The 22,717-nt window shown below is 43.8% G+C and overlaps 1 protein-coding gene across 1 annotated transcript; it reads right to left on the bottom strand.

Annotated features, from left to right (window-relative positions):
• Positions 1-1,177: 1,177 nt before the first annotated feature.
• Positions 1,178-2,809, bottom strand: LOC112265742 (alpha-(1,3)-fucosyltransferase 4-like). The gene has a single exon (XM_042294975.1). The coding sequence runs from the start codon at positions 2,807-2,809 to the stop codon at positions 1,673-1,675; it is 1,137 nt and encodes a 378-aa protein (XP_042150909.1). The 3' UTR covers positions 1,178-1,672.
• Between the last annotated feature and the right edge of the window lie 19,908 nt (positions 2,810-22,717).

Consider the following 22,717-nt stretch of genomic DNA (forward strand, 5'->3'; position numbering starts at 1 on the left):
ACAACTGAACCAATCAGACAAGTAAGGTAAGAAAGACATGGGCATTAGATGTAAATATAGCCTGTACAATTTATATGAGAGGGATCATAGAGGTGGAGGGAGCTCTGTGTGTGTGTGTGTGTGTGTGTGTGTGTGTGCGTGCGTGCATGCGTGTGCATGTGCGTGTGTGTGTGTGTGTGTGTGTGTGTGTGTGTGTGTGTGCATCACAGGTATCTTCTTTGGAGGTGGAACAGGAGCCCCGGGGGTTGGTGTTGTGGTTTATCCTGGGGTTGACATTGCCCATGTCTAGTGGTGTGGGATAAGTAGCAGCTGGTCACCTGGTAATGTCTGGGCAGTATCAAGACTACTGGGGTTAACATGGCCATGATGCTTAACCCATCCCACTGTCCCGTCCTTAAGTCTAAGGTTGTTTAAGGAAGGCTAGGCCTCCATAAGCAGCCCGTCTTAACAATCCACACAACACACTGATGAGAGCAATATCTATGTTTCTTATACAGTCTAACTCACTTCACAACACTACTGAACACGGACTAATAACAACAACTAAAATAACAGACAAGTGAATCACAGTTCAATAATGTTCAATAAATATTAAGTGTTTCTTTTTGTTTACTGAATGGTGTTGAAGATAGTTCCTATAGATTCCCTGCTACAGACTGGGTTGTTCCTATAGATTCCCTGCTACAGACTGGGTTGTTCCTATAGATTCCCTGCTACAGACTGGGTAGTTCCTATAGATTCCCTGCTACAGACTGGGTTGTGGCTATAGATTCCCTGCTACAGACTGGGTTGTTCCTATAGATTCCCTGGTCACCTGGGTCTGTGGCTATAGACTACAGACTGGGTTGTTCCTATAGATTCCCTGCTACAGACTGGGTTGTGGCTATAGATTCCCTGCTACAGACTGGGTTGTCCTATAGATTCCTGCTACAGACTGGGTTGTTCCACTGCTACAGACTGGGTTGTTCCTATAGATTCCCTGCTACAGACTGGGTTGTTCCTATAGATTAACCCTGCTACAGACTGGGTTGTTCCTATAGATTCCCTGCTACAGACTAAGATTCCCTGCTAACAGACTGGGTTGTTCCTATAGATTCCCTGCTACAGACTGGGTTGTTCCTATAGATTCCCTTACAGACTGGGTTGTTCCTATAGATTCCCTGCTACAGAATGGGTTGTTCCTATAGATTCCCTGCTACAGACTGGGTTGTTCCTATAGATTCCCTGCTACAGACTGGGTTGTTCCTATAGATTCCCTGCTACAGACTGGGTTGTTCCTATAGATTCCCTGCTACAGACTGGGTTGTTCCTATAGATTCCCTGCTACAGACTGGGTTGTTCCTATAGATTCCCTGCTACAGACTGGGTTGTTCCTATAGATTCCCTGCTACAGACTGGGTTGTTCCTATAGATTCCCTGCTACAGACTGGGTTGTTCCTATAGATTCCCTGCTACAGACTGGGTTGTGGCTAGATATCTGACCAATCATGTTCATAGTAGTCACCACATATTGGAAGGTCAAAAAGGAGTCAGATGTCAGGACTCAAACCAGCGCTGAAGGTTGGTGATGGTGTCAGTCCGGAGACTGTGGTTCCACACTGAGGTCAGGACTCAAACCAGCGCTGAAGATTGGTGATGGTGTCAGTCCGGAGACTGTGGTTCCACACTGAGGTCAGGACTCAAACCAGCGCTGAAGGTTGGTGATGGTGTTAGTCCGGAGACTGTGGTTCCGCACAACGCGACATGCTGTGCAGTAATGCTCCGCCCAGAAAGCAGTCAGGTGCACGGTGTAGCTCCTCCTCCAAGCCAGGTGTCTCTGCAGGAGGGTGGGGCTCCGGCGCAGCAGCATCAGGTATTGGGCGAGCAGGCGGGGAGAGGAGAAGTCGTCCACATGAATGAAGGCATCATGGGGGAGGAAGCGTTCGTAGTTTTCCCGCGGCGGCCCGAGAACTACAGGAACGGCCCCGGCCAGTAAGGAGTTCCAGAGCTTCTCAGTGATGTAGTCGGGGTGCTGGGAGTTCTCCAACGCCAGATAAAACAGATAACGCCTCACCGTGCGTACCACAGTGCTGTCCTCTGGCAGTGGCACACCTGCGCGCCCGAACACATCCACGTCAACGTAGTTAACCAGCCGACGGTAATACTCCACGCGGGCCTGCGACTCCGACCAGTTACTGATGACCCAGGCCAGTAGGTGGGGCCGTCGGGGGCGTGTGTGGGGGGCGTTGGCCTGAGGGTGAAGGCGGGTCACCAGGTAGCCGTAGGGGAGGAAGATGTCTGAATCTGCACGGTAGGTCATGGTGAGGTTGAACAAGCCCTCGAACTGCCGCAGGCCACGAGTGTGAGACGGGGACTCAAAATTCATCCAGATCCACTTCTGGCCATGGGGTCGTGGGTCAGACGGGAGCGCCGTGGCGTTGGTCACTATCTCACGGTGGTGCATGATGATGGCGTCAGCCCCAGGGTACATGCGTCGGTCGTCGGTCAGTACGCACCCACGGATCCCAAAGCGCGCCTCACAGTCTGGCAGTCTGCGGTAACGGCCGAAGGGGTGCGTCCACAACAGAAGGGTGACATCTCTGGGCTCCACTCCAGTGAGAGAGAGGGGTTGGAGTTGTGGGTCAAAGAGATTGAGAAAACACACTCCGAGGAGGAGAAAGAGTCCACAGACGAAAGCGATGAAACACACCCAAGAGCATGATCTTCTCAGAACAGCCACTCGAAATGTTTTGCAGCGACACAGACTGGGGCGCTTACCGGCTCTGTGAAAGGTAGAACGACCCCCTGTTATCCACTGAGTTAGCTCCATGAAACTTCCAGTCCTTATATCCATTAACTACTCATGCACCCTTTGTCATTAACTCCAGAAGTTCTAGAACCTTAACGTCCACTGCCCTGTCACATTCTCCTCTCCGTTGAACTCAAGAATAATGATCTCTTCCACCTGGGCTAGGATGACAAGGACAAAAGTTAAGGTCCTCCTTCCTCATACCTGCTACCTCCCTGCGCTATGAGGGAAAAAAACAGTCGGCCCAGTCTCAGGAAAACATTTACGTTAGGCCTACAGTCTTTTTGTCTCTATTCTGTCAGGCGAGATTAGGACATCCGCCACCAGACTTTAATCATATGTTACCTACATTTCCTGAGCTGTGTTGTTAATGTGGTCGCAAACAGATAGGCCTAAACACCATCCTGCTCAAATAGTTGATGTGGCAGCGTGTGAGCTCCGGTTACCGGTGAATGGGGTCTTTGTCACCCTGAGAGGCTCTTTCAGGATGGCACAAGTAAACACGCTGTCCCTCGGGTTGAGGGCTGCTGTGTATCCGAGAGGCAGCAGTGCCTGAACTTAATGATATACCTCACTGGCTTGAATCAATGATCATACAGTTAGAATGCAGACCTCTTGAACCAATGATAATACAGTTAGAATGCAGACCTCTTGAACCAATGATCATACAGTTAGAATGCAGACCTCTTGAACCAATGATAACACAGTTAGAATGCAGACCTCTTGAACCAATGATCATACAGTTAGAATGCAGACCTCTTGAATCAATGATCATACAGTTAGAATGCAGACCTCTTGAACCAATGATAATACAGTTAGAATGCAGACCTCTTGAACCAATGATCATACAGTTAGAATGCAGACCTCTTGAACCAATGATAACACAGTTAGAATGCAGACCTCTTGAACCAATGATAATACAGTTAGAATGCAGACCTCTTGAACCAATGATCATACAGTTAGAATGCAGACCTCTTTAACCAATAGACGAGGGACACAAAGTAACAACATAAATATAATGTAGGGAAAAATATCACAGATACTTCCAATTCTCTTATCTAATTTAATTTATGATCCATGAGGGAAAAATATCACAGATACTTCCAATTCTGTTATCTAATTTAATTTATGATCCATGAGGGTAAGATACAGTAACCTGCATGTGCTTAAATTTGTTAAACGGTAATTACCTTAGCTGTGTTAGGTCTATAATCTACTTTGCAGACTAAACTCCTCTCCATGGTGAAGGACGTTTCTGATGAACCAACTGAGTGGTGCTTAGACAAGGCTTTGTGGAATCTTGTTCCGACTACTATTTACTCGCCAAAAGTCAATACTTTAAAAAAAAAAGTGAATTATAAATCGGCCCATTTTTGTATGTTTGTCCTTTTTAGTTCAAATCAAATCAAATCAAATTTTATTTGTCACATACACATGGTTAGCAGATGTTAATGCGAGTGTAGCGAAATGCTTGTGCTTCTAGTTCCGACAATGCAGTAATAACGAACAAGTAATCTAACTAACAATTCCAAAAAAAACTACTGTCTTATACACAGTGTAAGGGGATAAAGAATATGTACATAAGGATATATGAATGAGTGATGGTACAGAGCAGCATAGGCAAGATACAGTAGATGATATCGAGTACAGTATATACATATGAGATAAGTATGTAAACCAAGTGGCATAGTTAAAGTGGCTAGTGATACATGTATTACATAAGGATGCAGTCGATGATATAGAGTACAGTATATACATATGAGATAAGTATGTAAACCAAGTGGCATAGTTAAAGTGGCTAGTGATACATGTATTACATATGGATACAGTCGATGATATAGAGTACAGTATCTACGTATGCATATGAGATGAATAATGTAGGGTAAGTAACATTATATAAGGTAGCATTGTTTAAAGTGGCTAGTGATATATTTACATCATTGCGTTGCGTGCCTTTCTTTGTTTGCTGTAATTCCATACTTTTTCAATAAACATTAATCAAATTCCACCAACGACTGTTTCCTTGTTGAGATTCAATTGGCACAAGCGCATTTGCGTACAGTTGCCATCTTAGAGCAACAGCAATGAACAAACAGTCGATCCAAAAACCCTACTAAACTCCATTCATTTCCCCATAGGCTTTGTCCAACGAACCATGGAGGAGTGCCCACAAAAGACTATCTATCTAAAGGCAATTGACCTAAAAATCTATTCAACCCGTTATGGCGAGAGAAGTCTATTGTCCTCTTCCGGTTCTAATTTCCATACAGTCCACAAGGGGGCTCCCTTCACCCAGTATTGCTGTCATGTACGTCAAGGCCTCATCAATTGCTTTTAGGTATTTTCCAGGTATTTAGGAACAGAGGACCATACACTCAAATAGATAGGACACAAACATGCGAAAAACATATAAGCTGAATAAAAGCTTCTTTATATTACAACCAAACCATATTCCAGTATCAATGTCCCTGTCAGGGTGCTTATTTTAAAAGGCATATTCATAATTAAAATGTAATCCCATGCACTGTGTTCTTAAAATTAGGTCTTAATTAATCAAATGACAGAAAATATGCAGAGAAAGTGAGAGAGATTGATAGAGAGAGAGAGAGCGAGAGAGAAAGAGAGAGAAAGAGAAAGAGAGTCTCTGGTGGCACAGCTGGCGCTGCAGTATAGCGCCCTGAACCACTGCGCCACCCGGGAGGCCTGATTTTCTGGATTTTAGTTTTAGACTCCGTCTCTCACAGTTGAAGTGTACCTATGATATAAAAAATTACAGACCTCTACATGCTTTGTAAGTAGGAAAACCTGCAAAATCAGCAGTGTATCAAATACTTGTTCTCCCCACTGTATATACTCCTAAAAACCAATGAGGAGATGGGAGAGGCGGGACTTGCAGCGCGTGAAGCGTCACAAATAGAACCAAGTTCTATTTTAACATCTGGCTATGCTGAAGCCCCTTGATGCGGGGAGAGCAGTGTGGGTGCAATGATTGAATAACATGTATGTGTACCTTTATTTTGCAATGCTCGGACACGCGACGTGACCGGTGTGGTCAGCATACATGTTCTTTGTTTACACGCAGAAGTTCGCTGCTCAACATAGAATCACACGTGTAACGCTCGTTGTTGTAATAATGGTCGGACCAAGATGCAGTAGGTTAATCATTTTATTTCATGATAACCAGCAACAAAACAAGAAAGTGTAACCACTGAAACGTGCAGCTTTGTGGTGGTTAAAAAGCAACTACACAAAATCAAGATCCCACACACAACAGGTGGAAAAAAGGCTTCCTATATATGATCCCCAATCAGAGACAACAATAGACAGCTGCCTCTGATTGGGAACCACACCAGGCCAACATAGAAATACACAAACTAGAGTACCCACCCTAGTCACACCCTGACCTAACCAAAATAGAGAATAAAAAGACTCTCTAAGGTCAGGGCGTGACAACATGGTAAGGGAGTGAACATTATGGGTTACACAGAGAAAATCGGACCTCTCTGACCTCTCTGAAATGAAAATGGATGGCCCTCCCTTCAGCAAAATATAGTTTACCTAAACCCTCCCTGAACACCTGGGGGAAAAAACAAGTGACCCTCCCCTATACCCAAAATAACAATGAAAGCATAAATGACATAAAACCTCATTACCGTTTACCCTCACCAGAGCCTATGTATATACATATATCTTTTCCCTTGAGTATTACATGGCAATGCATACATTTTCATAGCGCACAGGACTGCGGGCCAGAAGGTCGCGGGTTCACAGACCACCATGGACAAGAGGAAGGTTGGAAATATCTCCTTTTATAGTAAAATCATTGCATGAATCTATCATCGTAATTTGCAGAATGCCTTTTTATAGAAACGTCATGTAATTCTACGACATTGTACATATCAGCAGAATATTTTTTTTAATACCACGCAAATTACAGGCTAAGAATGGACAGAGGTCTGTGTTCATCTTATCATAGTTCTCCAAGGCCAAATCAGTGTGTCTTGTTCGCAACAAAACTGTCCCTGTTCAGGAAATCATTTAATCTGAGCCGTCATTAGGAATCTAAGCATGTTACATTCAAAAGTTCCACGCCAGACAGTAGGCATATCGACGCAGACACCGTTAGCTTTAACTGCTGTCTACTCTTCTTTCGTGGCTTAACACAACAAGAGAAGGTCACAAGTGTTTCCCTAAAAGCTGTCTGGGTTTAAATATGTTTGTTCTATTGGGCAGAAAGTGAATTGTTCAATCAATTGATAGTGACAGATTACCTTCCAAAGCCAACAATATGTTTTGTCTCCTCTGGCTATAGAAGGTTGTAGCTCAGCCTCTGAACGTCAAAGAAACAATGATGTTTTTAATCTTAATTCAACTAGCCAAGTCAGTTAAGAACAAATTCTCATTTACAATAAGGGCCTACCCCTGGCAACATTGGGCCAATTGTGCACCGCCCTATGGGACTCTACAATCACAAACAGATGTGATACAGCCTGGATTCGAACCAGGTACTATAGTGACGCACTTTGATGCAGTGCCTTAGACCGCGGCACCACTCTGGAGCCCCGATATGCATTGGAGTCATGTCGGAGTCACAGCTTGTTTCGTAAAGCATCACTGACCGAAGCGCTGTTATCGATCACTTCATATAATCAGATCTGTTTTATTTTCTTCTAAATCTAAAGCTCACAGGTACTTGTTGCCATTTGGGGTGGCATGGTAGCCTAGTGGTTAGAGTGTAGAGGCGGCATGGTAGCCTAGTGGTTAGAGTGTAGAGGCGGCATGGTAACCTAGTGGTTAGAGTGTGGAGGCGGCATGGTAGCCTAGTGGTTAGAGTGTAGAGGCGGCATGGTAGCCTAGTGGTGGTAGAGGCGGCATGGTAGAGTGGTTAGAGTGTAGAGGCGGCATGGTAGCCTAGTGGTTAGAGTGTAGAGGCGGCATGGTAGCCTAGTGGTTAGAGTGTAGAGGCGGCATGGTAGCCTAGTGGTGGTTAGGCGGCATGGAGTGGTTAGAGAGGCGGCATGGTAGCCTAGTGGTTAGAGTGTAGAGGCGGCAGGGTAGCCTAGTGGTTAGAGTGTAGAGGCTAGTGGTTAGAGTGTAGAGGCTATGGTAGCATGGTAGCCTAGTGGTTAGAGCATGTAGAGGCGGCATGGTAGCCTAGTGGTTAGAGTGTAGAGGCGGCAGGGTAGCCTAGTGGTTAGAGTGTAGAGGCGGCATGGTAGCCTAGTGGTTAGAGTGTAGAGGCGGCATGGTAGCCTAGTGGTTAGAGTGTAGAGTGAGGCGGCATGGTAGCCTAGTGGTTAGAGTGTAGAGGCGGCATGGTAGCCTAGTGGTTAGAGTGTAGAGTGGGCGGCATGGTAGCCTAGTGGTGGTTAGAGGGGGATGGTAGCCTAGTGGTTAGAGAGGCGGCATGGTAGCCTAGTGGTTAGAGTGTAGAGGCGGCATGGTAGCCTAGTGGTTAGAGTGTAGAGGCGGCATGGTAGCCTAGTGGTTAGAGTGTAGAGGCGGCGGCAGGGTAGCCTAGTGGTTAGAGTGTAGAGGCGGCATGGTAGCCTAGTGGTTAGAGTGTAGAGGCGGCATGGTAGCCTAGTGGTTAGAGTGTAGAGGCGGCATGGTAGCCTAGTGGTTAGAGTGTAGAGGCGGCATGGTAGCCTAGTGGTTAGAGCGTTAGACTAGTAACCGGAAGGTTGCAAGTTCAAACCCCCGAGCTGACAAGGTACAAATCTGTCGTTCTTCCCCTGAACAGGCAGTTAACCCACTGTTCCTAGGCCGTCATTGAAAATAAGAATTTGTTCTAAACTGACTTGCCTAGCTAAATAAAGGTTAAAAAAAAAAATCTGAAAAGTTTGACTTATGGCCTCTCATACCCCCTCAATTACAGGTTTTAACATTATCAGCCTTTCACTGACATGGAGGTAAGCTATTTCAAATCAAATCCAATTTTATTAGTCACATGCGCCGAATACAACAGGTGTGGTAGACCTTACTGTGAAATGTTTGTCCTTAACCAACAATGCAGTTCAAGAAATAGAGTTAAGAAAATATTTACCAAATAAACTAAAGTAAAATATTACATTTTTTTAAAAGTAACACAATAAAATAACAATAACAAGGCTATATACAGGGGGTACCGGTACCGAGTCAGTGTGTGGAGGTACAGGTTAGTCAAGGTCATTTGTACATGTAGGTGGGGGTAAAGTGACTATGCATAAATAATAAACAGCGAGTAGCAGCAGTGTAAAAACAAAGGGGGGGTGTCAATGTAAATAGTCTGGGTGGCCATTTGATGGCTTGGGGGAAGAAGCTGCTAAGGAGCCTTTTGTCCTAGACTTGGTGCTCCGGTACCACTTGCCGTGCTGTAGCAGAGAGAACAGTCTATGACTTGGGTGACTGGAGTCTTGGACAATATTTTGGTCTTTCCCCTGACACAGCCTAGTATATACAGTGGGGCAAAAAAGTATTTAGTCAGCCACCAATTGTGCAAGTTCTCCTACTTAAAAATATGAGAGAGGCCTGTCATTTTCATCATAGGTACACTTCAACTACGACAGACAAAATGAGAAGAAAAAAATCCAGAAATTCACATTGTAGGATTTTTTATGAATTTATTTGAAAATTATGGTGGGAAATAAATATTTGGTCAATAACAAAAGTTTATCTCAATACTTTGTTATATACCCTTTGTTGGCAATGACAGAGGTTAAACATTTTCCGTAAGTCTTCACAAGGTTTTCACACACTGTTGCTGGTATTTTGGCCCATTCCTCCATGCAGATCTCCTCTAGAGCAGTGATGTTTTGGGGCTGTTGCTGGGCAACACGGACTTTCAACTCCCTCCAAAGATTTTCTATGGGGTTGAGATCTGGAGACTGGCTAGGCCATTCAAGGACCTTGAAATGCTTCTTACGAAGCCACTCCTTCATTGCCCGGGCGGTGTGCTTGGGATCATTGTCATGCTGAAAGACCCAGCCACGTTTCATCTTCAATGCCCTTGCTGATGGAAGGAGGTTTTCACTCAAAATCCCACGATACATGGCCCCATTCATTCTTTCCTTTACACGGATCAGTCGTCCTGGTCCCTTTGCAGAAAAACAGCCCCAAAGCATGATGTTTCCACCCCCATGCTTCACAGTAGGTATGGTGTTCTTTGGATGCAACTCAGCATTCTTTGTCCTCCAAACACGACGAGCTGAGTTTTTACCAAAAAGTTCTACTTTGGTTCCATCTGACCATATGACATTCTCCCAATCTTCTTCTGGATCATCCAAATGCTCTCTAGCAAACTTCAGACGGGCCTGGACATGTACTGGCTTAAGCAGGGGGACACGTCTGGCACTGCAGGATTTGAGTCCCTGGCGGCGTAGTGTGTTACTAATGGTAGGCTTTGTTACTTTGGTCCCAGCTCTCTGCAGGTCATTCACTAGGTCACCCCGTGTGGTTCTGGGATTTTTGCTCACCGTTCTTGTGATCATTTTGACCCCACGGGGTGAGATCTTGCGTGGAGCCCCAGATCGAGGGAGATTATCAGTGGTCTTGTATGTCTTCCATTTCCTAATAATTGCTCCCACAGTTGATTTCTTCAAACCAAGCTGCTTACCTATTGCAGATTCAGTCTTCCCAGCCTGGTGCAGATCTACAATTTTGTTTCTGGTGTCCTTTGACAGCTCTTTGGTCTTGGCCATAGTGTTTGGAGTTTGGAGTGTGACTGTTTGAGGTTGTGGACAGGTGTCTTTTATACTGATAACAAGTTCAAACAGGTGCCATTAATACAGGTAACGAGTGGAGGACAGAGGAGTCTCTTAAAGAAGAGGTTACAGGTCTGTGAGAGCCAGAAATCTTGCTTGTTTGTAGGTGACCAAATACTTATTTTCCACCATAATTTGCAAATAAATTCATTAAAAATCCTACAATGTGATTTTCTGGATTTTTTTTCTTCTCATTTTGTCTGTCAAAGTTTAAGTGTACCTATGATGAAAATTACAGGCCTCTCTCATCTTTTTAAGTGGGATAACTTGCACAATTGGTGGCTGACTAAATACGTTTTTGCCACACTGTAGGTCGTGGATGATTTAGAGTGCATGGTGGGTGGAGAAATTGGCTAACAAATCTATGTAAATAGCAGCCTAATGTTGTCTGTCAAACAGGTAGGCCTTCTTCTTGTTTCTTAAATAGGAAGAAATAGGCTGCAACGCAAAGCACTCTTGTTGTTAGTAAAGGCTAATTAAAATGAAGACATTGAAATGAATTATGCCTACTTGAATATGCCTACGTTCAGCACCATGAGCTGTGCATTTCCGACTGATTGTGCAGCGACTGCTGCTTTCAAGTTTCAGCAACACAATGTAAGTTATTAATAGAATCTGCTTAATTGTGAGGTCAATAACTCTGATAAACACATAATTTACATTTAAGTAATTTAGCAGACGATCTTATCCAGAGTGACTTACAAGAGCAATTGGGGTTAATTAAAACCTCTACAGGATTGGTGGGTCCCCTTCGGGACGGTTGAGCAAACGTAGGCTAATGTGATTAGCATGAGGTTGTAAGTAACAAGAACATTTCCCAGGATATAGACATATCTGATATTGGCAGAGAGCTTCAATTCTTGTTAATCTAACTGCCAATTTACAGTAATTTACAGTAACTGTCCAATTTACAGTAACTGTCCAATTTACAGTAACTGTCCAATTTACAGTAGCTATTACAATGAAATAATGCCATGCTATTGTTTGAGGAGAGTGCACAGATATGAACTTGAAAAGTTATTAATAAATTAATCAGATTTGGGCAGACTTGATAAAAAAAAAAAACGAAATACAATGGTTCATTGGATCAGTCTAAGACGTTGCACATACACTGCTGCCATCTAGTGGCCAAAATCTAAATTGTGCCTGGGCTGGAATAATACATGATGGCCTTTCTCTTGCATTTCAAAGATGATGGAACAAAAAAATACAAAACAAAATCATGTTTTTTTTTTTTGTATTATCTTTTACCAGATATAATGTGTTATATTCTCCTACATTCCTTTCACATTTCCACAAATGTCAAAGTGTTTCCTTTCAAATGGTATCAATAATATGCATATCCCTGCTTCAGGTCTTGAGCTACAGGCAGTTAGATTTGGGTATGTCATTTTAGGTGAAAATGGAAAAAAAAAGATACGATCCTTAATTAAGTGCTTTGTTCAATGGCACATCAACAGTCGGCTTGGGGATTCGAAACAGTGACCTTTCGGTTACTGGCCCAACACTCTGAACCACTAGGCTACTTGTCACCCAAGAAACATAGTTTTTATTCAAATCTATTATAGTAGTAGCTATCAAAGTTGACCTCTGGTCCTCCTTCTCAAATGTTTTATTTATTTTTAGTTAACCTTTATTTAACTAGGTAAGCAGTCGGTTGAAGAGCATGCACTTAGTTTTGCTAGTGTTGTAAAGCAGTTGGACAGAAGATAGGCTATAGGCTAGAAGCATGCACTTTGCAACATATAGCCTATGGATCATTTGATTGAGAACACACTAAATAGCCTATAGGCCACTTGATATTGCACAAGCAGCAGAGAATGAGTGATGAGGGGCGGCATCGGGTACACATTGATGCATAGCCTAATAAGCAACTCATTCTAAAACACTAAGAAACATAGAAATTTAATCAATTACAAATTACATGACTCTCCCCTGGACTAGATTTAAAAATAGATTTAAAAAAAAAAAAATATATATATATATATATATATAAAATATATATATACTAAAATATATATATATATATATATACTAAACCCTCCCCTTGATTGAACTTGAAAAAGCATGACCCTCCCCCATTTGGGTAAGCATTACAATAAACCGCCTCAATATTTGGTGGTAATCGGAGCTGATCCGTCGTCAGTAATTGTGAAATCATTTTAATGTTAAGGTAAGATTTGAATGGAGAAAGCTGATCCAAAAGCAGCGCTCCCTTTCACTGGATCCTATCAGTATGGACACACATGGCTCCAATGACTCACTTAATGACCGTTCCCTCTGCGTGGTATTTTGGGAAACACATGTTCAATCTTTAGCCGTTGTAGGAAAGATGGACTGTTTAAACACTCGTAAGCCTTCCATCGCTATCAAGAAAACCGGAGCCACGTTCATGTCAATACCTGTGTGTGTGTGTGTGTGTGTGTGTGTGTGTGTGTGTGTGGTGTGTGGTGTGTGTGTGTGTGTGTGGTGTGTGTGTGGTGTGTGTGTGTGGTGTGTGTGTGTGTGTGTGTGTGTGTGTGTGTGTGTGTGTGTGTGTGTGGTGTGTGTGTGTGTGTGTGGTGTGTGTGTGTGTGTGTGTGTGTGGTGTGTGTGTGTGTGTGTGTGTGTGTGTGTGTGTGTGTGTGTGTGTGTGTGTGTGTGTGTGGTGTGTGTGTGGTGTGTGGTGTGTGTGTGTGTGTGTGTGTGTGTGTGTGTGTGTGTGTGTGTGTGTGTGTGTGTGTGTGTGTGTGTGTGTGTGTGTGTGTGTGTGTGGTGTGTGGTGTGTGTGTGTGTGTGTGTGTGTGTGTGGTGTGTGTGTGTGTGTGTGTGTGTGTGTGGTGTGTGTGTGTGTGTGTGTGTGGTGTGTGGTGTGTGGTGTGTGTGTGTGTGTGTGTGGTGTGGTGTGTGGTGTGTGTGTGTGTGGTGTGTGTGTGTGTGTGTGTGTGGTGTGGTGTGTGGTGTGTGTGTGTGTGTGTGTGGTGTGTGGTGTGTGGTGTGTGGTGTGTGTGTGTGTGTGTGTGTGTGTGTGTGTGGTGTGTGTGTGTGTGTGTGTGTGTGTGTGTGTGTGTGTGTGTGTGTGTGTGTGGTGTGTGGTGTGTGTGTGTGTGTGTGTGTGTGTGTGTGTGTGTGTGTGTGTGTGTGTGTGTGTGTGTGTGTGTGTGTGTGTGTGTGTGTGTGTGTGTGTGTGTGTGTGTGTGTGTGTGTGGTGTGTGTGTGTGTGTGTGTGTGTGTGTGTGTGTGTGTGTGTGTGTGTGTGTGTGTGTGTTTAGGCCTTCTCTCCCTGGGGTGACACACTCCTCTGGATGGGCCCCAGGCTCTTCATCTATATCGATTTCCTCTTTCTATTCTTTTCTCTTTTTTCTCTCTCTCCCAGGAGACAGGATGTCTCAATTCAAACTCTCTCTCTCAGGAGGGGACAGGATGTCTCAATTCAAACTCTCTCTCCCAGGAGGGGACAGGATGTCTCAATTCAAAATCTCTCTCTCAGGAGATAGGATGTCTCAATTCAAACTCTCTCTCCCAGGAGACAGGATGTCTCAATTCAAACTCTCTCTCTCAGGAGGGGACAGGATGTCTCAATTCAAACTCTCTCTCCCAGGAGACAGGATGTCTCAATTCAAACTCTCTCTCTCAGGAGGGGACAGGATGTCTCAATTCAAACTCTCTCTCCCAGGAGATAGGATGTCTCAATTCAAACTCTCTCTCTCAGGAGATAGGATGTCTCAATTCAAACTCTCTCTCTCAGGAGGGGACAGGATGTCTCAATTCAAACTCCCTCTCCCAGGAGATAGGATGTCTCAATTCAAACTCTCTCTCCCAGGGGATAGGATGTCTCAATTCAAACTCTCTCTCCCAGGAGATAGGATGTCTCAATTCAAACTCTCTCTCCCAGGAGACAGGATGTCTCAATTCAAACTCTCTCTCTCAGGAGGGGACAGGATGTCTCAATTCAAACTCTCTCTCCCAGGAGATAGGATGTCTCAATTCAAACTCTCTCTCTCAGGAGGGGACAGGATGTCTCAATTCAAACTCTCTCTCCCAGGAGATAGGATGTCTCAATTCAAACTCTCTCTCTCAGGAGGGGACAGGATGTCTCAATTCAAACTCTCTCTCTCAGGAGGGGACAGGATGTCTCAATTCAAACTCTCTCTCCCAGGAGATAGGATGTCTCAATTCAAACTCTCTCTCCCAGCAGATAGGATGTCTCAATTCAAACTCTCTCTCTCAGGAGATAGGATGTCTCAATTCAAACTCTCTCTCTCAGGAGATAGGATGTCTCAATTCAAACTCTCTCTCTCAGGAGGGGACAGGATGTCTCAATTCAAACTCTCTCTCTCAGGAGGGGACAGGATGTCTCAATTCAAACTCTCTCTCTCAGGAGGGGACAGGATGTCTCAATTCAAACTCTCTCTCAGGAGGGGATAGGATGTCTCAATTCAAACTCTCTCTCAGGAGGGGATAGGATGTCTCAATTCAAAATCTCTCTCTCAGGGGATAGGATGTCTCAAATCAAAGTCTCTCTCTCAGGAGGGGACAGGATGTCTCAATTCAAACTCTCTCTCTCAGGAGATAGGATGTCTCAATTAAAACTCTCTCTCTCAGGAGGGGACAGGATGTCTCAATTCAAACTCTCTCTCTCAGGAGGGGACAGGATGTCTCAATTCAAACTCTCTCTCAGGAGGGGACAGGATGTCTCAATTCAAACTCTCTCTCAGGAGGGGATAGGATGTCTCAATTCAAACTCTCTCTCAGGAGGGGATAGGATGTCTCAATTCAAAATCTCTCTCTCAGGGGATAGGATGTCTCAAATCAATCTCTCTCTCAGGAGGGGACAGGATGTCTCAATTCAAACTCTCTCTCAGGAGGGGATAGGATGTCTCAATTCAAAATCTCTCTCTCAGGGGATAGGATGTCTCAAATCAAACTCTCTCTCAGGAGGGGACAGGATGTCTCAATTCAAAATATTTCTCTCAGGGGACAGGATGTCTCAATTCAAACTCTCTCTCCCAGGGGACAGGATGTCTCAATTCTGTCCAGTTAGGCCCAGAGAGAGAGAGAAACAGGGAGAGAGATCGAGAAGGAGAGAAAGAGAAAAAGAGGGATGGAGAATGAGGAGAGCTAGAGAGAGAAAGAGTGAGAGAGAGAGAGAGAGAGAGAGAGAGGGGGGTTGCAGAGAGAGAATGCAGAGGCGGCTGGAAACTTCTGGGCTCTGAGTGTGCGCTGATCACTGAGGCCCTCGCTGACCCCTGACCTTGACATCAGAGGTGACCCCTGGGATCAAAGGTTGTGTGAAAGTGCCGTTCCAGCGATTCACTGCACTGCCGGGCAATGATGATCTTGTCCAGCCTCCCCTGGCTGTCTGACATGATTAGTGGTGCTCTCAGCCCCAAGCCCCCAAGGGCCACACATCCATCTCTGCCTCTCCCCCACAGCACAGCCATGGCTAGGGCCGCTAAGAGCGTCAGCACTCAAAGGCTCAGTTAACGAGCAGAGAAAGCAAGACAAACTGAGAAAGTGAGACAGCTCAAGGGAGTGGAGGTGAGAGACAGCAGATCTGTTAGTTTCAACAGCACACTCTGGAAAGGAGAGATGGATGTTTCAAAGGGACAATCTGTAGTTGGTACACCCAATTTCTGGACTTATAAATATGAACCCATTGATTTTTGAAGAATAAGAATATACACTGTACAAAAATATAAACGCAACATGCAACAATTTCAAAGACTTTACTCAAATCAAATCAAATCAAATTTTATTTGTCACATACACATGGTTAGCAGATGTTAATGCGAGTGTAGCGAAATGCTTGTGCTTCTAGTTCCGACAATGCAGTAATAACGAACAAGTAATCTAACTAACAATTCCAAAAAAAAACTACTGTCTTATACACAGTATAAGGGGATAAAGAATATGTACATAAGGATATATGAATGAGTGATGGTACAGAGCAGCATAGGCAAGATACAGTAGATGATATCGAGTACAGTATATACATATGAGATGAGTATGTAAACCAAGTGGCATAGTTAAAGTGGCTAGTGATACATGTATTACATAAGGATGCAGTCGATGATATAGAGTACAGTATCTACGTATGCATATGAGATGAATAATGTAGGGTAAGTAACATTATATAAGGTAGCATTGTTTAAAGTGGCTAGTGATATATTTACATCATTTCCCATCAATTCCCATGATTAAAGTGGCTGGAGTAGAGTCAGTGTCATTGACAGTGTGTTGGCAGTAGCCACTCAATGTTAGTGGTGGCTGTTTAACAGTCTGATGGCCTTGAGATAGAAGCTGTTTTTCAGTCTCTCGGTCCCGGCTTTGATGCACCTGTACTGACCTCGCCTTCTGGATGACAGCGGGGTGAACAGGCAGTGGCTCGGGTGGTTGATGTCCTTGATGATCTTTATGGCCTTCCTGTAGCATCGGGTGGTGTAGGTGTCCTGGAGGGCAGGTAGTTTGCCCCCGGTGATGCGTTGTGCAGACCTCACTACCCTCTGGAGAGCCTTACGGTTGAGGGCGGTGCAGTTGCCATACCAGGCGGTGATACAGCCCGCCAGGATGCTCTCGATTGTGCATCTGTAGAAGCCTTGCGGAGGGAATAGCTGCACTGTTTGTATTCAGTCATGTTACCAGACACCTTGCCCTGATTAAAAGCAGTGGTTCGCGCCTTCAGTTCCACACGAATGCTGCCATCAATCCACGGTTTCTGGTTAGGGAATGTTTTAATCGTTGCTATGGGAACGACATCTTCAACGCACGTTCTAATGAACTCGCACACCGAATCAGCGTATTCGTCAATGTTGTTGTCTGACGCAATACGAAACATCTCCCAGTCCACGTGATGGAAGCAGTCTTGGAGTGTGGAGTCAGCTTGGTCGGACCAGCGTTGGAAAGACCTCAGCGTGGGAGCTTCTTGTTTTAGTTTCTGTCTGTAGGCAGGGATCAACAAAATGGAGTCGTGGTCAGCTTTTCCGAAAGGGGGGCGGGGCAGGGCCTTATATGCGTCGCGGAAGTTAGAGTAACAATGATCCAGGGTCTTTCCACCCCTGGTTGCACAATCGATATGCTGATAAAATTTAGGGAGTCTTGTTTTCAGATTAGCCTTGTTAAAATCCCCAGCTACAATGAATGCAGCCTCCGGATAAATCGTTTCCAGTTTGCAGAGAGTTAAATAAAGTTCGTTCAGAGCCATCGATGTGTCTGCTTGGGGGGGATATATACGGCTGTGATTATAATCGAAGAGAATTCTCTTGGTAGATAATGCGGTCTACATTTGATTGTGAGGAATTCTAAATCAGGTGAACAGAAGGATTTGAGTTCCTGTATGTTTCTTTCATCACACCATGTCACGTTGGCCATAAGGCATACGCCCCCGCCCCTCTTCTTACCAGAAAGATGTTCGTTTCTGTCGGCGCGATGCGTGGAGAAACCCGCTGGCTGCACCGCTTCGGATTGCGTCTCTCCAGTTAGCCATGTTTCCGTGAAGCAGAGAACGTTACAGTCTCTGATGTCCCTCTGGAATGCTACCCTTGCTCGGATTTCATCAACCTTGTTGTCAAGAGACTGGACATTGGCAAGAAGAATGAGTTACTGAGTTACAGTTCATGTAATGAAATCCGTCAATTAAAGTAATGAATTAGGTCCTAATCTATGGATTTCACATGAGTGGGAATACAGATATGCATCTGTTGGTCGGGGCCATCTCCTTCGGATAGAGTTGATCAGGCTGTGTATTGAGGACTGTGGAATGTTGTCCCACTCCTATTCAGTGGTTGTGTGAGGTTGCTGGATAATGGCGGTAATTGAAACACGCTGTTGTACACGTCGATCCAGAGCATCCCGAACATGCTCAATAGGTGACATGACTGGTGAGTATGCAAGCAATGGAAGAACTGGGACATTTTCAGCTTCCAGGAATTGTGTACAGATCCTTGTGACATGGGGCCGTGCATTATCCTCTTTTTTGTGTATATGTAACATTTCTGGGATCTTTTATTTCAGCTCATGAAACATGGGACCAACACTTTACATGTGTTGCGTTTATATTTTTGTTCAGCGTATATTTCCTGCCACCCAAATAGCTTCCCCCTGATGATAGGGCAGCAGAGTCCTTGCCCGTCTGAAAACCTCCTTCTTCACAAAGTATTGTGGTTAAGTCCCCCAGTGCACAAATAACACTCTCACTTTTCTTTTCCTACATCCTACTGACTATGACTGTGATTTGTGGATCTCAACTATCTCAAGATGAATGCACTCACTGTAAGTCACTCTGGATAAGAACGTCTGCTAAATGAATAAAATGTCAAAATAAATATGTACATTTAATCGTGGAAATGCCTAATGAACTTAGTCTAACTGTCGTACCTTGTCAGAATCCCAAAATAAAAGCATGTTTGTAAACAATTTAAATGTAAGCAAACACTGTATAGCCACACAACATGGTTAGAACGATCATTTTAATATCATGGATGGGCAGTCCTTACATCCATAGGTCTGTCTATTCATTTGAGAGTGGTTACATTTCTCCAAATCAAACCGTATTGGTCACATGCAAATGTTATTGCGGGTGTAGCGAAATGCTTGTGTTTCTAGCTCCAACAGTGCAGTAATATCTAACCATTTTCAGCCTTTGAATTCAGACCAGATGAACATAAAATAAACAGATTGCTTAAAATGGTGCATCAGCAGATCAAGCATATCATTAAGGTTAAAAAAATACAATCTTCTTGGCTTTTGCCTTGCTTCTCATTTTATCATGACTAGATCAGACCACTCTGACTTCACTACACGATCTATAAGCCTGTACAGGGCTAGTCATAGACGTCTATGATTGGTTCAGATTTGGTCCGGATCGGACCAAAAACCAATGTCCGTGGACGTTGAAAATTAAGGCCGGTCTGGACCACACCCCCCAAAAACACCTCCAAAAAGCGTAGCCGTCAGTCTGTGCATCCTGAGGTGTAGCCTACAGTGTTGTCTGAAATTTACATTTTATGATTGCCCATCTACAGTGGCTTCCGAAAGTATTCACCCCCCTTGGATTTTTTTGCCTTACAACCTGGAATTAAAATAGATTTTTGGGGGGGGGGTTTGTATCATTTGATTTACACAACATGCCTACCACTTTGAAGATGCAAAATATTTTTTCTTGTGAAACAAACAAGAGATAAGACACAAAAACAGAAAACTTGAACGTGCATAATTATTCATCCCCCCCCCCAAAGTCAATACTTTGTAGAGCCACCTTTTGCAGCAATTACAGCTGCAAGTCTCTTGGATATGTCTCTATAAGCTTAGCACATCTAGCCACTGGGATTTTTGCCCATTCTTCAAGGCAAAACTGCTCCAGCTCCTTCAAGTTGGATGGGTTCCGCTGATGTCCAGCAATTTTAAGTCATACCACAGATTCTCGATTAGATTGAGGTCTGGACTTTGACTAGGCCATTCCAAGACATTTAAATGTTTCCCCTTAAACCACTCGAATGTTGCTTTAGCAGTATGCTTAGTGCAATTGTCCTGCTGGAAGGTGAACCTCCGTCCCAGTCTCAAATCTCTGGAAGACTGAAACAGGTTTCCCTTAAACATTTCCCTGCATTTAGTACCATCCATCATTTCTTCAATTCTGACCAGTTTCCCAGTCCCTGCCGGTGAAAAACATCCCAACAGCATGATGCTGCCACCCCCCCCCCGAGACGGTGTTCTCGGGGTGATGAGAGGTGTTGGGTTTGCACCAGACACACTGTTTTCTTTGATGACCAAAAAGCTACATTTGAGTCTCATCTGATCAGAGTACCTTTTTCCATATGTTTGGGGAGCCTCCCACATGGCTTTTGGCAAACACCAAATGTGCGTGCTTATTTTTTTCTTCTTGGATATAGGGGGCGCTCTTTTAATTTATGGATAAAAAAACGTGCCCGTTTTAAGCGCAATATTTTGTCACGAAAAGATGACCGACTATGCATATAATTGGCAGCTTTGGAAAGAAAACACTCTAAGGTTTCCAAAACTGCAAAGATATTATCTGTGAGTGCCACAGAACTCATGCTACAGGCAAAACCAAGATGAAACTTCAACCAGGACATGGGTAGAATTTTTGAAGCTCTGTTTTCCAATGTCTCCTTATATGGCTGTGAATGCACCAAGAACGAGCCTGCGCTTTCTGTCGTTTCTTCAAGATGTCTGCAGCATTGTGACGTATTTGTAGGCATATCATTGGAAGATTGGCCATAAGAGACTACATTTTCCAGGGGTCCGCCCGGTGTCCTTTGTCTAAATTGGTGCGTAATCTTCAGTTGCGGGCATTTGCTCCTGGGATTCAGGACAGAAAGCACACTTCCACGAACGATGTATCATCGAAGAGATATGTGAAAAACACCTTGAGGATTGGTTCTAAACAACGTTTGCCATGTTTCAGTCGATATTATGGAGTTAATTTGGAAAAAAGTTAGGCGTTTTTATGACTGGATTTTCGTTTTTTTTTGGTAGCCAAACGTGACGCACCAAACGGAGCGATTTCTCCTAAACAAATAACCTTTCAGGAAAAACTGAACATTTGCTATCTAACAGAGTCTCCTCATTGAAAACATCTGAAGTTCTTCAAAGGTAAATGATTTTATTTGAATGCTTTTCTGGTTTTTGTGAAAATGTTGCCTGCTGAATGCTAACGCTAATGCTAACGCTAAATGCTACGCTAGCTAGCTACTGTTACACAAATGATTGTTTTCCTATGGTTGAGAAGCATATTTTGAAAATCTGAGATGACAGTGTTGTTAACAAAAGGCTAAGCTTGAGAGCTAGCATATTTATTTAATTTCATTTGTGATTTTCATGAATAGTTAACGTTGCGTAATGGTAATGAGCTTGAGGCTGTATTCACGATCCCGGATCCGGGATGGCTAAGTGCAAGAGGTTTTAAGAAATGGCTTTTTCTGGCCACTCTTCCGTAAAGCCCTGTGGAGTGTACGGCTTAATTAAAGTGGTCCTATGGACAGATACTCCAATTTCCACTCTGGAGCTTTGCAGCTCCTTTAGGGTAATCTTTGGTCACTTTGTTGCCTCTCTGATTAATGCCCTCCTTGCCTGGTCTGTGAGTTTTGGTGGGCGGCCCTCTCTTGGCAGGTTTGTTGTGGTCCCACATTCTTTCCATTTTTTAATAGTGGATTTAAAGGTGCTCCATGGGATATTCAAAGTTTCTGATATTTTTTTATAACCCAACCCTGATCTGTACTTCTCCACAACTTTCCTGTTTGGCGAGCTCCTTGGTCTTCATGGTGCCACTTGCTTGGTGGTTCTGCTTGCTTAGTGGTGTTGCAGAGTCTGAGGCCTTTCAGAACAGGTGTATATATACTGAGATCATGTGACACTTAGATTGCACACAGGTGGACTTTATTTAACAAATTGTGTGACATCTGAAGGTAATTGGTTGCACCAGATCTTATTTAGGGGCTTCGTAGCAAAGGGGGTGAATACATATACACGCACCACTTTACAGTTTTTTAGATTTTTTTTTAAAACAAGTAATTTTTTTCATTTCACTTCACCAATTTGGACAATTTTGTGTATGTCCATTACATGGAATCCAAATAAAAATCCATTTAAATTAGAGGTTGTAATGCAACAAAATAGTTAAAACGCCAAGGGGGATGAATACTTTTGCAAGGTACTGTATGTGGTAAGACTACCGTTTGTAAAACACCAAAAAACTACGTCCGGACAGAACCAAAAAAGACATCTAAAAGACGTCGGTTCGTGCTTACTGGGGTGTAGCCTAGCTATGTCAGCCTCAATGGAATTTTATGAATGCCTATCTATCTGTTAGGCCCACCGTTTGCAAAACAGGCCGTTGCGTTGGCTTTATTAGTCCTGATTTCTGTGACTAATCAATTGGCTGTTTAAGCTCTGAATATCGGCTACCCAACTTTCTCAGGAGTTACCTATTTGCAGTGTGTTTACACAGCGGGAAAATGCAGGAGTATCTTATTTTTCGCTATGATCAGCTAGTCATAAATGGACGAATACAAGCTTGAAACGATTGATCATGACAATGGGGTGAAACTCCTGGACAACAATTGTTATCGTTCATTCCATATTGTCCATTTCACTTTGACCTGTCCTGTTTTTAGGATATGTTGTTTGTTAACATGCGGGAATATTTTATCTGATTGATTAGGTTAGGTTACGATTTGATCAGAGAAAC

This window comes from Oncorhynchus tshawytscha, linkage group LG13 (assembly GCF_018296145.1).
Source record: "Oncorhynchus tshawytscha isolate Ot180627B linkage group LG13, Otsh_v2.0, whole genome shotgun sequence".
In the NCBI taxonomy this organism is placed as follows: Eukaryota; Metazoa; Chordata; class Actinopteri; order Salmoniformes; family Salmonidae; genus Oncorhynchus; species Oncorhynchus tshawytscha.

Excerpts from the sequence above, each read along its gene's own strand:
- LOC112265742 (XM_042294975.1), bottom strand. The coding sequence starts at position 2,809 with ATGGAGCTAACTCAGTGGATAACAGGGGGTCGTTCTACCTTTCACAGA.